A 16,093-nucleotide genomic window follows, 5' to 3' on the forward strand; every position below is an offset into this window, starting at 1 on the left:
TCAATTTGCTGCTGTGCAATGTAGATGTATCCCTCTGCAAGACTAATAAAAGCTAATCCAATCCAAAATAAGAACAATCTGTGCATTGTCACTGCTCTTGGCCAGCAAGTCAACAGATAATGTGAGCATGGCCACTTTTTAAAAACAGAATGAGCCTCTAACAAATGCTCCGTTGATGTAAACATGTCCATGGACGTCAAATTCAACAAAGTGTTCGATCTTGAGTCTTCCGAGCGTAGGCCGTAAATTTGGCCTATTTTTCTAAGATTGTTGATCGGCGAATGACATGCTGGATGCATTACGTCTGGCTGCTATGATGTCATCCTATTTATGTAGCTGATCCTGCGATCTATCTTTCCTCGCCATAAAACGCAAAGCAGACCAGGTTTTACCGCGAGCCTCCGTACGATGGCAAAAAAAATAACATTGAGATTTTTCTTCTCCCCCTTCCCCCCTCTTTTGACCTATAGAATGTCAAATATCTCCCAAAAGTGGGTTAAAACAATCTGACTGGTGCCAAATTGCTAGCGTGGCAAAGAACTGCATAGTGTAAAAAGCTATTTGAACCAAGGCAGACGCCATCGCCATTGTCGTCTACATTAAAATCAAGATTGTCTTTCAGTCTGTTCTCAGGCCACTGTGCCGCAAATAAATGTAGCCTGAACCGCATTTTCTACCTCAAGTATGACACATTTGATAAGGAACGATTTGGTGCAAAAAGAATCTGTTTTTTTTTATCATTCACAACTGTTGTCAACATACCCGACACCCCTTTTTTGGACTGTGGTATTGAGATATATTAAACTTATACAAGCACACGGAGGCGCTTACATAGTCTTAAAGCCACAGTGCTAACCACTACACTGCGCTGCCAAGAAAATGTAAAGCTAGTCCTCTTTATGATCATCATAAATGCCATCGTCCCGCGGTTCGTCATGACGTAAATGTTGAATATGCACCGCCGTAGCTGTTAAAAGTTGATATAGCCAAGGGGCGGCGGGGTGGGGTGTAGCTTGTGTCGCTATATTATGATGAAGATGATTAGCGCCGCGTGCATCTTACCATCCTGTGCTTCCGTGGGAATCTGGGAGCTGTTGCTCTTGGAGCTACTTTTGGAGCTTCCTTTGCTCCTCTTGCTGCTCTGGGAGGTGATGGAGGGGTTAGACTGCAATTTCTTGCTGTTCCTGGGCCCCGCCGAGGACGAGGAGGAGGTGGATGAGCCTCCTCTTGGGAGGGAGCCCAGTTTTGGATGAGGGCCCCCATTCCTGTCACCGCCGGACTGGAGTGTGTGCGTTTGAGGTGCGGGATGTGGACAGTGAGGGGAGTGTGTGTGCGCGTGATGTTTGGTTCCGTTGCGTAGTTGGCTGCTAGGTTGCGTCCGACAAGGCTGGGAGGGGTGGACGGGTGTGGATCTGGCTGCTGGTTGACCTGTGAAAAGACAAAGGAGTTACTGTGAGCTGATACTGATATTAATACAAGATAACGACTCGTGATTTTAAGGTTTGGTCCAACCTGACCCTTATCTCATGGAGCCTCACGTCAAGCAGAGTTGATTTTAACTCATTCACTGCCACACATACAAAAATGTGTCCACTCCAGTGCCAGGGTTTTTGTCATTGTCAATCGAATTCCAGGTCCCACAGAATATTGAGTTTTCATAAACATTCAATGCAGCGTAAGAAACCTTAGACTCTCTTTTTTCATCAGAAAAAAAGAGTTCATTCCTAAATTATATGGGTCTGGAGTTATACGAGCTCGAAATGAGGGTGGCTGTCCAAAATCAAATGCAATACATACACATTGGTTTATATGGCGCTTTAACAACAGCTAAAGCTGGAACAAAGCGCCAACGTGGAGAAAATGGAAATACTACCCCCTTGTGGAAGGGAAAAACGTTACCAGAGGTCTGACCAGTCCTTTATCAGCACCCCCCACAAGAAAAATCCACCCGCACATATTCGGGAATGGCGCTCTACGTCATATTTTCACATCCTGAATAAATTTGTGACTAATAATAATAATAATACAGTAAAATCTCGTTATATCGATATTCTCGGGAGTCTGAAAAAATATCGATATAACCGGACTATCGATATATCCGATCCTGCGGCATGTAAATTTTCTCCTTGCGGTCATAGAAATAGTATCGTAATAAGCAGTACTATCGATATAACGAGACTTTACTGTTATACATTTCATGTATAAGCGCCTTTCAAAACTCTCAAGGACACTTTACAGTCACAGGATATTTTTTCTGATGACAGTGAATGAGTTAAAAGCAAGCACAAAAGCAGTGAAGCCCCTCATCGGACTTGTCTACACTCTTCATCTTCAGTAGAAGACAGATCCCAACTCAGAGGTTGAAAAAAAACTGGCCTAATGTTCATAATTTCATTTGAAAACAGGTCTTAGGAACTATCTTGTTCTTCGGCGGCATAGACGGGAAGAGGATAAGGATCAGCGGTTTTCTGGGAAATGCATTTGATGAAATGAGAATGATTCCAATGTTCATCCAAAGAAATGTAAGGCTTTGAATATGCCTCGCTGTATGCTGCATAATTTCATTAAACGATTCATTGAACGTGGATAATTCCGGCGCCTACAGACAAAGGAGTCAATCTTAAGCAGAACACAGTGATGCACCATCCTTAAGACACCGCTTCACTTCATCAAGAAGAGTTATTCATCAATCGCTGATAGAAAAGAAGACTTTGGCAACACTTTATCAAACAAGAACAATGCCGAGCTCCATTCTCCGGTGCCAAATTAAACTCTTGTGCTCCAAAAGGAAGTCCAATTTGAATCGTGCCGAGAAGTGACGTCAATTCCTCTGTGCTCAGAGCAACTGGGCTGGACCATCGTGCGGTAGAAATGTGTGTTGTGGTCAGCTGAATTAGACATTGCGGGTCCCGAAGAACCATGGAGTCAGCGACCGATTCAAAAGCCAAGCGCCTGTCATGTTGTAAGACTGTGTCAGTAACTTGGAATGACAATGATGGAACCCTTCATGCCAAAAAGTACAAGTGGCCATGAATATTTCAAGAATATAAAACCACGCTATGTGTGTTGGTCAAATGTGTGGTTATAGAAACGCATTCGCGACCTCTTCCCCAGACAAGATTGTTGTTTATCTCGGGAAGAGCAATCCACAAGCAATACACTAACTAGTATGCTTCTTCACATCAGCCCTTAAAGTTACGAAAACACAAATTTCTCCAAAATGTAACTTAAAAAATAAATGTTTCTTTTTGTAAATTGACAAATCAAACAAGTGCTGTTTACCACATTGCCAAATTTCAATGATTTTTTTTTTTTAGTCCAAACTTTTCATTGTGGCCATTTTTTGAGTTTATGCTGACCAAGGGTTACTTCGCCACAAAACAAAAGACTTGATTTTTTTATGTAACAGAACTGTTTTTTTTTTCAAATATCGGTTTTTGAGCATACAACGTGCATTCATCTATACATACTAAAACTGGTTCCAACCGGTTCCATTTCTTTTTACCAAAATCTGGTTTTCACAGTTTTTTCAACCAAAAACAGTTTTTCACAGTTTTCACTAAGTTTTCGCGGTACATTGTAAGCACAGCCACCGTATGTAGCATTGCAGTGTTTCTTATTCTTATGAACAATTAAGCTACTGTCCCCGCTCTCAAAAGATGCTGATGTTTCTACTCAACCACACCCAACTGAAAAATCTCCAAGCCAAAAATGTCTTCCACCTCTTCATCCCAACACGTTTGAGCCACTTCAAGCCTCCATGTCTGAAATATGTCCCGTCCGCTCAGCTCGTCACCAGCTAGCTAACAAGCTAACAGGCTTCAGGCTATCTTATTGTCCGCTGGATTGTGACAGCCTCGTCTGTGGCATAACTGACTCACAAGAGAATCTAAATAATGACAGAGAGCCCTTCTTAAAATGGCAGGATTATTTTTTTCTTGTATAGACATAGTGAGCTACCTAGCTGTATAGGCATTGTGAGCTAGCTATCATAGACTTCATGTTTCTACTCCTATATTATGCTGTTAGTTAGCTGTGTAGGCATTGTGAGTTAGCTGTATAGGCATAGTGAGCTAGCTGTATAGGCATTGTGAGCTAGCTAGCATAGACTCAGCATTTCTACTCCTATATTATGCTGTTAGCTAGCTATATATGCATAGTGAGCTAGCTGTATAGGCATTGTGAGCTAGCTATCATAGACTTCATGTTTCTACTCCTATATTATGCTGTTAGTTAGCTGTGTAGGCATTGTGAGTTAGCTGTATAGGCATAGTGAGCTAGCTGTATAGGCATTGTGAGCTAGCTAGCATAGACTCAGCATTTCTACTGCTATATTATGCTGTTAGCTAGCTATATATGCTTAGTGAGCTAGCTGTATAGGCATAGTGAGCTAGCTAGCATAGACTTTGTATTTCTACTGCTATATTATGCTGTTAGTTAGCTCACTCACTATGCCTATAGCATATAGCTAGCTAATTCACTATTCCTATACAGCTAGCTAAAAGCATAATATAGCAGTTTAAATGCCAAGTCATAATAATTAAATAATGCACAATTGCGTTGGATTACTCCTCATGCAAATGAGGGCATCTTAGGGCAGGGATAACTCTCCAACAGGAGCGCCACTGGGTGCCGTCCAAACTATAACGGTGAATAAATAATGGAAAAAAAGATGTTAAAGTAACAGTTAACATGCAGCTGATGAGAAAAAGATGTTTGGAAGCAAACTTGTACGTATGTATGAAAATCAGTTTACCGTGAGGCAATTCAGAATTTGTTTGAAGCATTCAAGAGAATTACAGTCGACCTCTCAAGCCACACTAAAATTTAGACTCTCAACCACAGTCACGAATGACGTGACTTGAAACATCAGCAAAACTTGAGAGTGCTCAATGTAGCCAGGATTAACACTTTGTGTTTTTGTTTTATGTTTTTTTTCTTCCCCCATTTTGGAATTGTGCATTTTATGGAACGGTTATTTGCATAACAAGCATCACAGCCTCAAGAACTGGAACATGAGATTCATCCATTTTCTGGAGACGTACACATTTTTATTTTTGGGACAATTTGGAGTCTACACCGAAGATAAGAAAACTTGTTTTGTTATGTACGAGGAAAACGCAGTACCTGGTGACAAATCGGTAAAAGGTTTGACGATGGGCGGGGGAAAAAATAATCCCATTATTGGCTCGATTGCCTTGCATATTCCACTGCATCGTCAAAATCCAAATGAAACATGTTATAAAAACAGGGTGATTAATGATTTGACTTTTGGAGTAAGACATTTATACAAGCCCTGGATGAGATTGTGAACAGCGGGAATTTGCACTGAGGCTTACACAACTCAAAAGACATCCATGCGAGTCAACTAGGACTGTCCATATATGTGTAAAACTAGAACGAAATGAAAAAACATGCATTTACTAATCACTTTTTTGGGTTTAACCTAACATGCGGTGCCAATTTGTTACCAATCGGGATTTCTATAACATGGTCTGCTTAATCTCTGGAGTTGAAGATGAAGCGGCGACGAGGTGGGAAAACACAGTGTGGGCTGTCAAGCCAAACACAATCTCAAAAGAAGAATAAAAGTGAAGCTTTGGTTTTAATGGCGGCATGACATAGCATCCTTTAAAGGTTAGAATATTTTCCTGACCATCAAGCATATGGTGGCCGCGGTGAGGCCTGATGGGACACGGTAAAGCACAGCAGACCCCCCCCCCCCACCCTCATTAAAAAAAATCTAAATGATTGCTCTGTACCTCACACACGGATACATGCACACACTCTGCGAGTGTGGTCTTAAAATCTGGCTCAGAAACAGAAACTCGCAATAAAAGCGTCTATTCGATAACCACTCCCAGACAGATAACCCAACAAGGACTGTTTGAGCTGGCTCGCGTTGGGCGTCGCGCAACCAATCCGCCGTTATTTCAGATTCTTTTCATTCAGCGTTTTCTAACTTTGCCCCAGATGTTTGGCAAGCCGCACAGCCAGGACAGCGTGTGCTCGCTCGTTACGAGAAAGATCTATCGTTTCTCCTCTTGACTGTTGCAAAAGTCATTGAGGACTGTTCTTTTGTCCCTCCACCCTCCCCACCCAGACCCAATCATCCATTCCTGCCAACAACACTTTGCTGTGTCTTTCTCATTGAAGCAATTTTCACAATCGAGCTTTTAACGCCACAAGCAGGTTAGGTTGAAGCATAGTGGAGGGATGGTGCGCTCGCTGTGAGGTTCAGATTGTTTACTGCTTTCTTTAGCCTGTCCTGGATCTTCTTGCAGCCATGTGTACCCCTCATATTGCACTGCTAGCATGAATGTAAGTGTGTGTGTGTGTGTGTGTGTGTGTTGAAGAGAGCATGAATATAGCAGGATATGGGTGTGCAAAGAGACGAACTTTGAGAACCCAGGAGTCACGACTGTCTCCAAAAAGAGCTTGAGGTTAAACCGACTTATGCACACAAATATATGCATGCATGAACACGTGAAGGCTTCACTCTGGAAAGGAAAGGAGGGGGGAAGAAAAACAAGGTCCCTTTGTCTGAAAATTGAGAATGTCAAGAAGTGAGATGAAGTGAACGTGAGAGTGAGCAAAGAAGTGGGTCAGTGTTTGTAAGTTAGATATTTGGAGCAAGAGGACTTGCGCAGAGGTGACTCATCGACAATGAATCAGCAATGCTTAAAAATAACAGCAAAATCAGGCGCAATGTGTGGTGTTGTCATGATGAGACGAGGAAACGGCAGCAACTGTCGTCCCCAATCCATATATTAAATGACAATGCATATTATTAACGGCAAGGTGCCAACGTGCGCAATTACACATGAGTCACAAACACTCAAAGCGCATCCTTCTTCATTCGCAGCAACACCCTCTACCTCCTTTCTCTGCATGTCTCGGCTACCCTGTACTTAGACATCTTCTTCCCAGCCCAGAGATGTGTTTATCTCTGTACTTGGCATGAGCCACTAGGATGACTGTGTTTGGCTCGAACAGCTTCATCTAACGGCTACAGTTTGAAAATGGAGATAAGCATATAATGCATTAAAGCAGAAACCGAATATCATTTGACAATATTTGAACTACAGTAAAGTCTCGTTATATCGATATTCAAGGGAGTCCGAAAAAATATCGATATAACCGGGACTATCGATATATCCGACCCCGTTTGCATGTAATTTTCCCCGTGCGTGCATAGAAATAGTATCGATATAACCGGGACTATCGATATATCCGATATCGATATAACGAGACTTTACTGTATATGAATTTTTGACAATTTTTTTTTTTTTTTTTTTAGAACTACATGCTTGCTTTTTGAAGTAAACCTTGTGTCATAAACACTGCACAGAAATTCTCATTAATAAGTGGCCGTGGTGAGGCACGGTCGAGAAACAGGCACATCCAGCTGAGAGGAGGCTGAGACCGTGACGTCTTTGACGTCACGGTCATCGACATCGCCGATGAGGAGTGTGTCATTCTAATTCACACTCACACGTTAGCAGCACATTGTTTTCAGACGGCCGTTCGGAGGCCCCACGCCAGACACATGCTCACATCACAACGTCAGTGTTGAGACAACTTCTGTTTTGGCTTCTGTTTCTTTTACACTCCAGGCCAACAAATGCAGACTAATAAGAAAATCTCACAATGACATGACCTCAGAATATGCCTTGAGTCATTTTATGTGTCTGAACACCTGCTACATGCAAGAATTGTTTTTAAATCATGAGATTTTTTTTGACTGCCGTGTGTGTGTGTGTGTGTGTGTGGTCAGTTTTGATTATCTCAAGGTGGAACAACACAACATGATGATTCTGCCCCACCATCAATCTTACAAAAACAAAGAGAAGCTTCCGAATATATACTGGTGTTTTCGGAGTGTTTCTAAAAGAGGAGCAAGGCGACGGATAATCTTGTAGGACAATCGAATATGACATAAAATGTGCACTTGGCAAAATCGTAACAAAAACAATCCAATTTTCTGAACGTGTGTTCTCAGCCTTGGTTTGCGGTTGTGTTATATTGAAGCAACCTCGCTAAAAAAAAAGAGAGTAAAGTGTGAAGCTTGGTTAAAGATTCCATCTAAATAAGGCTCTGCGTAGCATATGGAGTCAGCAGGTTCCATAGATTTTATAGACATATAAAACCCAAACAGGAGGAGAAAGAGAGCACGTGATTTAAGCTAGCACTTTTGTGGACCTGAAAATAGGGACACACACATCATACAGAATAGGTCGAGGAGTAAAACCACAAACAGACACAGCGGACGTTCACACAGCCGCTCGCACACTCGCCATTCGCCTACTTAGATGCTTCCTGACTGATTTGCGGGTCAGTCGCTTGCCACAAAGTAGCTATTAGCAAAGGGCAGGTTTGCATGTGCGCGTCATCCGTTATTGGATTCCAGTGAGGGAAAATGTTTTTTCACATGAGCTCATATGACAGTTTCTTCATAAAGGCTCCCTGTTTTTCTGATGCTCTTTTGAGTCATTGTTACAAAATGGCAGGAAATGCATATTTAGACAATGTCAGGCACATTGTTAAGAGCGCTAACATTCAGGGACTTAAGCTCCATGCCTGTGGGTGTCCAGTGCAATCTTCTAAGTGAGTAAATGACACAGTAGAAGTATTCGGTTCACATTTGCCTCACTTCAAACTGAAGCCAGAGCAAGACAAATATACATCCATGGTGGTGTAACCCTTTGGCTTTGATAAAAGTGGACCTCAGTGACCTGAGATGCAGACGGAAGGAGTGAGAGACGGAGTCTTTGGCTGACACGATGGACTGAAAATATGAGGGAGGGAAGTGGGTGGTGTCGGCTGATAACGATATGACTCAAGAGAAAGGATTTCCAGGTGTTTGGGAGATTCCCGTCACAAAACAGTGGCCAAGTGGCGCTATGGAGCTAACCAGCTAATTTAATAGCTAGCTAGCACCATATCGCCATTTTAATATTTTAACCCATTCACTGCCAGACGTGCAAAAATGTGTCCACTCCAGTGCCAGGGTTTTTGTCATTGTCACTCAAATTCCAGGACTCACATAATATAGAGTTTTCAGACTACATAAACATTCAATGCAGCGTAAGAAACCATAGACTCTCTTCTTTCATCAGAAAAAAAAAGTTAATTCCCAAGTTATATGGGTCTGGAGTTATATGAGCTTGAAATCAGGGCGGCTGTCCAAAATATATTGCAGTACACACATAATGGTTTATAGAGCGGTTTAACAACAGCTGAAACTGGAAGAAAGCGCTCACATGCGGAAAAAGGGAAATGTGAAGGGGAAAAAACATTTCCAGAGGTCTGGCCAGCGCTTTATCGGCACTCCAGAAAGAAAAACCAAAATCCGAACAAATTCGGGAATGGCATTCTACATTATAGTTAAAATTCACGAATACATTTAGGAATGACAGTGAATGAGTTAATAATTAGAGAGCTATTTCATTTTTTGCCATTTTGTAAACAAAAAAAAACAGATTTTTATTCTTTTTTCCCATACATTTTTAGATGTGGCAGTCCTAATTTGACTTCTTGCCATTATTCACAAAGTGTTCAGGAAGTTATGACCATGCAGATGAAGCTGACCAGACTGTAATACAATTTGAACCCCGAGCCACCTCGTTCAGCCGGATCAAATTTTGGCTTGTTGGTACAGACGGCTGCCTCAAGACACTTTTCACATGGGCTATTTTGGTTCGAACCAAACAAGGTAAGCACGAAAGTGATCTAAAAGTCCAGCAGTGGAAAATATGAGTATTCATGTTTTGTGGTTCAATGGTCAACACAAATTGTTGAGTGTTATGCATCTTTCTGATCGAGCAGTTTTTCTTTTTCATTGTTTTAGTCCGTGAGGAGGAAGTTCTTGAGCGGGGCTCAAACTGAACTTTTGTTGTTTTTGTTGAGCTAAAACATTAAAATAAATATAGCAGCTAGCACACACAGGCATTCAATGTCTTTTTAGAAAGGCTGAAGGAAGGGGAAAAAAAAAACGCTCTGGAGACCCCTGGAAGAGATTATGACATCAGACTGTGTGGCGTTCAATTGATTAAATCTCTCATTTCATTAGTATTCATATTGATTTGACTGATAGCATCACGTTCCGCCAACCGTGAAATATTAAACGAGACTTACAAATGAAAGCACATTTCACAGTAGCGGCCACACTCGTCCAGTGTTGTTACGGTAATGACAATACTTATTTTCCCATCGTGAAGACAAGGAGGAAAATGTTTTGTTTCAAGTACACTGATTTGGACGCAGTCTTGCTCGTGTTCAAAAATCAAGAACGTAACCTACTTGGCTGACAAACAAGTTGGACATTTTTTTTGTGGGCCAATTTGTTAAAGGTCAGGACAATGTGACTCACCCGACCTGCTGAAATGTAATGGAAAGGCAATTTTCACCAGCCTCTCTCCATTTGTTTGTCCGTGTGGCGTGGGAGTGTGCTGTTTACTCACACGTGATACTTGTGCTGGGCGTCGGTAGTTCCGTGTGCGAGAGGCTGCTTCTGGATTTGCCTCCGTCGTTACCTTGTGTCCTCTCTGGGATGACATCTGACCTCAATATGAGGGGCTCAGTGTAGATGTTGGCCACATCTGGAAAAACAACCACACTTTAGATTACTTTTTTTTTAAATACAAGAGCACATGGTGAACTTTATTTTGAAATGGATTCCTACTCTACTACTTCCTGTATGAATAGCTTGCTTTTCTTGGCTGTTATTGTGTGAAGACCAAACCATACTCTGTGTCTGTAAAAACATATCAACTCTTGTTGTCCTTCACATCCACGCGCACTTCATTAATTTCAAAAGCAGTTCTGCTGACTTCAACAAAGCAGAAGATTTGTCTGTGTCTGTGTTGGTGTGTTTTCTCTGCTCAACTTGCATCTGGAAGTCGTTAGCGTCAACCCTCTGGGACTGTTCAAGGGTCTATGTGCACACTTTGGTAACCTGGAATCTTGTGGCTGCATAAGTATGCGTGTGAGAGGATATAGCTTAAAAACATAGCGGGTGAACACATCATATACATGTAATAAAAAAAAAAATAGATAAATACACAGCATGTCTTAGTGTTTTATGTGTTCTCTGGCAACAACGGCAGCTCTAATGAAACTGTTATTATGGACTCACATGCTCGCACACACAGATATACAACACAGAGGCCTTCAAAGTAGGCTCAAGCCTCTGAGAGGTGCGGACTTATTCTGAGGCAAATCAGTGCCAGCTGGATTTGATAAATACACACACACACAAGCCCAACCACGTCTCGCGCATGGACTCAACACTTCCCGGCGATGTTTATTTGTTTAAGCAGCTCTTGCTCACTATCTATCTGTTTTCCCATCCCCGTCTTCCACACCACCAAATTCACATTCCCTCCGCGCGCCCTTGAGACACATTTCCTTTCGTAACTGGCATGGCTTTATAAATAAGTTGACACTTGGTGTCTCGGTTTGCGCTGCAAAAGAAAATTACACTGTACAGAGATGATGTCAAATGGAGGTTCCTTTCACAGAGACAAACCCACCCCACCCCCACACCCCGATGCCTCAAAATTCCACGGCGCAAGTGACACACTTCCAATTTTTGCTTCCCAAGTGGCACAATTCAGATGTGGGTCATGGCAGCGAAAACAGAAAGAGCAAGAAGAAAAAAAAAATGGAAACACAATATAACCGGATATCCTCTGATCAGGATTGATGAGGGTAAAAATCGGATATGTATTGGATACCTGTCAATATGACCGCAGCGTAATAAATATATATATCGATAGATATTAGGATAACATCCCCATATTCTATTATGCTTGCAGGCGTGAGCTCAAATGCCAAGACAATCACAGTAATTACCATTGGCAGCCAGTGGATTGATGCAAAGGCCATCCTCATTTATAACAATGAGAGAAAGCGTAAAGAAAAAAGTCTGTGTGATTTAAATCTTATTATCGTTGACTTCTGTGTGTGGAATGACATAGATGTACAAGATGTGAAAAACTGAATTGAAAGCTCCTTCGTGACAATCCTGTTTTGAAGTTTGAAGTTAAACAATAGCATACTTGTCGTTTCTCAGAGTGATGGGCTGTATTTGTCTCTGTGTATTTCATCCTACTATTTAGACATTTAAACAGCTTCTTTCCCCCAAGCCATTAACTCTTTGAACTCGTTCAAAAGTAGCCCAAATGGAACTGTATAGTGCCTCTTTGCAATTTTTTTGATGATGATACTAGTGCAGCGTGTTCTACCAGAAACAAATTACTTGTGTGTTCTACATACTTGATGATTCTGATTCTGATTCTGATGATCGCTCAGTTGCTTTTGAATCGTGAGAAAAGTTGCTGATTAATACGATGAAGTCCTTAAGTTGGATCGCAACCAAAATGGCATTCTTGTACCTCAGCTGCAACAGCTGTTAACCTTATCCAAATCAGTGATTGAGCCATTACAAGTTGGGACTCATTCATACTGTAACCCCCCTCTTATTGAGGGTGGGGATACGGCTCATGGGTTGCTAGTTGCCCATGTCTGACCTACCGTAGCTCGTGTCAATATTAGCGAAAGCGGTTCTGTGTGATAAAACTGGAAACTACCGTAGCTTTGCACCATTTACAAAATGTTATGGACTCTTCACTTATTAGGCCGACTGTACATAATTAACGTAGTGTAAAAGGAATCCTCTGCGTCGTCTCCCCACTTTCCTGGACTCAGGTCCTTAACCCTGCCAAATTATGACATTGGGTCTCAAAGTGTACAAGTGCACTTAATGATTTGAACAGTCAGCGTGTAACACCCGCTATCAGAATACGTATTAGGATAACATTCGTATATTATATTATATTATGCTTGCCAATGCCAATCATATCGTCAGCTGATTCATTTCGAGCATGTGTGTCCTACTGACTCATTTGGACTCATTTGTACCAATGGAGTATCACGGGTTAAAAAAGTGTGCAGGTCTTGTTTTTAAATTCCTGAGAAATAAACCCATTGCCACCAGAGCCCTTAAAGCCATCCACCCAGGCCCTCAACCAATTGTTTGCTGGCAACAGCATCAAACCACCAAACCGCCTGACCTCAGTGCCATTAGTGAGATCTGAGGATGATGAGCCTCTAATTCGAATCAGACCAGTGCAACCATAAAGGTCTTAGGGGAGCCGGGCAAATGTGCTTACATGTGTTTTGGGGAAAGATGTACGTATGTTTATTCACATTTTGTACATGTGTTTATGCGTGTTTGCGGTGTTGAGTATGTTTGTTCACGATGTGTGTGTGTGTGTGCGTGTATATCCCTAAAGGGCAATGCGGAAGACATTTATTCCGATAGTAAACAGATATTAAAGCAAACACACGTGCGCACACACACACACAAACAGAGTTACTATATGGGCTACTGCAAATGACGTTATAGCTTCTAAAGCATTTGTGGGATAGCATAGCTTTCGGCTTTTTTTACTGGGAACTCTACAGCCATTCTATCCTAGTCAACATGGTGTCTCTCGCTTGAATAATTAGGAAGTAGAAACACAGACGTCCACTCTGTTTGGATGTGGAAAATGCCGTCATTAACAACAATTATACCAACAACAACACATAATTGTCCAAAATATGTTGAGATGCTAATGTATATACAGTGTATATATATAATAATAATTATAATAATAATAATAATAATAATCCATTTCATTTATAAGCGCCTTTCAAAACTTACAGGACTGTTATCACATAGCCCCATGAACAAAAGCCTAGATTTGTATAATGTGGTCTCCACAATGCCCATCAATGCTTAATAACGGCCAATCAAGTCAATTGATGACACTTGACTGATCAAAATTAATTAATTAATTAAGTTACGCAATAATAACAGTGGAGATCCTTTCGTGATGTCGAGAGACTGTATGTCATCAACTAGAATGCTTCACAGCGTCACCATTAATCTGATGTACTCGTACAACCGTGTTGCACCTGCAGAGTAGACGTGACATATGTGATGTCGATGTTTAAGATCAAGGGAGAACGTGCTGCCGCTTGAGAATGCCAAAAGAACAATCAGTGAGTGCGCCTTCATCACATGCATGGAAAACACAGACAAGTACTGTCCAAAAAAAATTGAAATCAAGTGACAGAAAGAGAAGTTGTTGAGTACACCGTAATGTATTATCTCAAATATAATTTAACATGTTTTCAGATTAAAATGGTATGATTGTGTTACTTCCCTAAATTCATCTGTGATTGGCTCTAACACACCAGAGAAAATGGATGACTGGATGCATACATTTATGGTAGACGTTATTAACAACTACATTTTTTGGGGCATTTAAAAAAAAGTATCCTAATAAGTGCCTCACTCCGCATGGACCCCATGGTGCACTGCTTGAAAAATGCATCAAAACAGACCTATGTTTAGTAGCACAGAGTGAGTAGGGACAGCATAGTAGTATCTGCCTGGCCAGCAGTAACAACTGGAACAGATTGAAACCACACACACGAACACTGAGGGTTTTGACCAGAGCGAGCATAACACAAAGGGAACACACAATTCTGGTTGGGACGGTTTTATCTGAATCCAACACCAAACAAAAACAAATCCAAGCAAGAAGAACTCACACACTGAAAAGAAAAAGAATAGTGGAACTAATTATTTAACCATAGACGAACACACACACAAACCATAGACACACACACACACACACACACACACACACACACACACACACACACACACACACACACACACACACACACACGCACACACACGCAAACTGGAATCTGTCCAAAAGGAGGGATTAAAACTTCAACAAACGATGGTGATAACAGCTCATTAAAAGTTAAATCTGTCTGGTCTCAAACATTGATTGGGTTACAATGTCTCAGAGGTTTGTCTTGTTTCCCAGATCTGAATAACAGTTACACTTGATTGAACTCATTACATTTTGTGAGGTGTTTTTGCTCATTTTGAAAAGTGCTGCTGAAGACATCTCGATTTAAGAACAAAGAAAAGAGCTTAATAGGTCTTCGTTGACATAAAACAGCATTATATGAGATGCAAGCATACAATAGAATAGATGACTTGATGAACAACACAGAGAGCACCAATAGACTCCAGAATATGACAGTATATTCGCTACTTGCTGAAGGTGTGAAGCATCTTCCTTAAAACGGATGTTATAAACTGGAAGACATACTTAATTCAACAAAGGTTCTGTTCGGTTAAAACTTCTAGTTCGTCTTTCCTGGTTCGGTATTGTCGGAAGTTCACTTGATAAAAATATCAGCAAGTACGATAGATGGTGAACAAAAAACTACTTTATTCTAATGAGACAGAAAAAGCACTTCTCGTCTCGGTGGGACGAAGACGTGAGCACACGAGCAAAGAGCAAAAGAGACAAAGAGCAAAAGAGACAAAGAGCAAAAGAGACAAAGAGCAAAAGAGACAAAGAGCAAAAGAGAACGAGCTCCCGCTCTGACAAGTTTTTAAACATACACAGTGGCGATCTGTTGTCCAATCGGTTACGAACAAGTCGATCTTTCCCGTCCAATCGGTTACGAACAGCTCAGTGTTGGGCGGGTCGCTTCTTTGCAACGACTATTGAACTAATAAGACTGATAGTTTTATTTAACTAAATTAGACTGAAATTAAACGTGCACAATTCATAATATATACTAAGCTAAACATGAAAAAACATATGTTTACTTAATCTAAACATGAAATAACGTAATATGTTTACTAATGTGCATAAACACTCTATCAGGTTCCACCCAGGCTCTGTGTAGCTATTTTGACATAATTCAGTGTAAAAGCCTTAAAAATATTTTCCTGGATCGTGACAGTCATGGATTTGTCACCTTCACATTCAAATCTTAAAATTCTGATTCAGCAAAACATATTTGTACCATTGTGTAGCATCTCGACTGCGAGACTAATAAAGGCAAATCCAAACCAATCCAAACACTGCCTCAAAAGACATCAACGTGGCCTTTGCCATTTACACGTTTCAATGTTCACCAAGAAATATGTGGAATGGGCATTCAGAAGACCAGTATCATCCAGAAAACAAAAAGCAAGAAAATAATTAATAACATTGTAACTGTT

General features: G+C 41.1%; 1 protein-coding gene across 2 annotated transcripts in view; it reads right to left on the minus strand.

Moving 5' to 3' along the window:
- The window catches only part of mdfi (MyoD family inhibitor), a 30,731-nt gene that overhangs the window by 5,913 nt on the left and 8,725 nt on the right, over window positions 1–16,093 (minus strand). For both annotated transcript variants that reach the window (XR_016116696.1, XM_089010911.1), the window contains exons 3-4: window positions 10,464–10,601; window positions 1,063–1,428 (exon numbers count right to left, since the gene is read on the minus strand). Coding sequence is in view for 1 of the 2 variants with exons in the window: in XM_089010911.1 (XP_088867037.1) it covers window positions 1,063–1,428; window positions 10,464–10,601 (504 nt within the window). In the remaining variant the exon portion in view is untranslated. The remainder of the gene's footprint in view (window positions 1–1,062; window positions 1,429–10,463; window positions 10,602–16,093) is intronic.

This window comes from Hippocampus bargibanti, linkage group LG12 (assembly GCF_051943395.1).
Source record: "Hippocampus bargibanti isolate YZ-2025 linkage group LG12, ASM5194339v1, whole genome shotgun sequence".
Lineage (NCBI taxonomy): Eukaryota > Metazoa > Chordata > Actinopteri > Syngnathiformes > Syngnathidae > Hippocampus > Hippocampus bargibanti.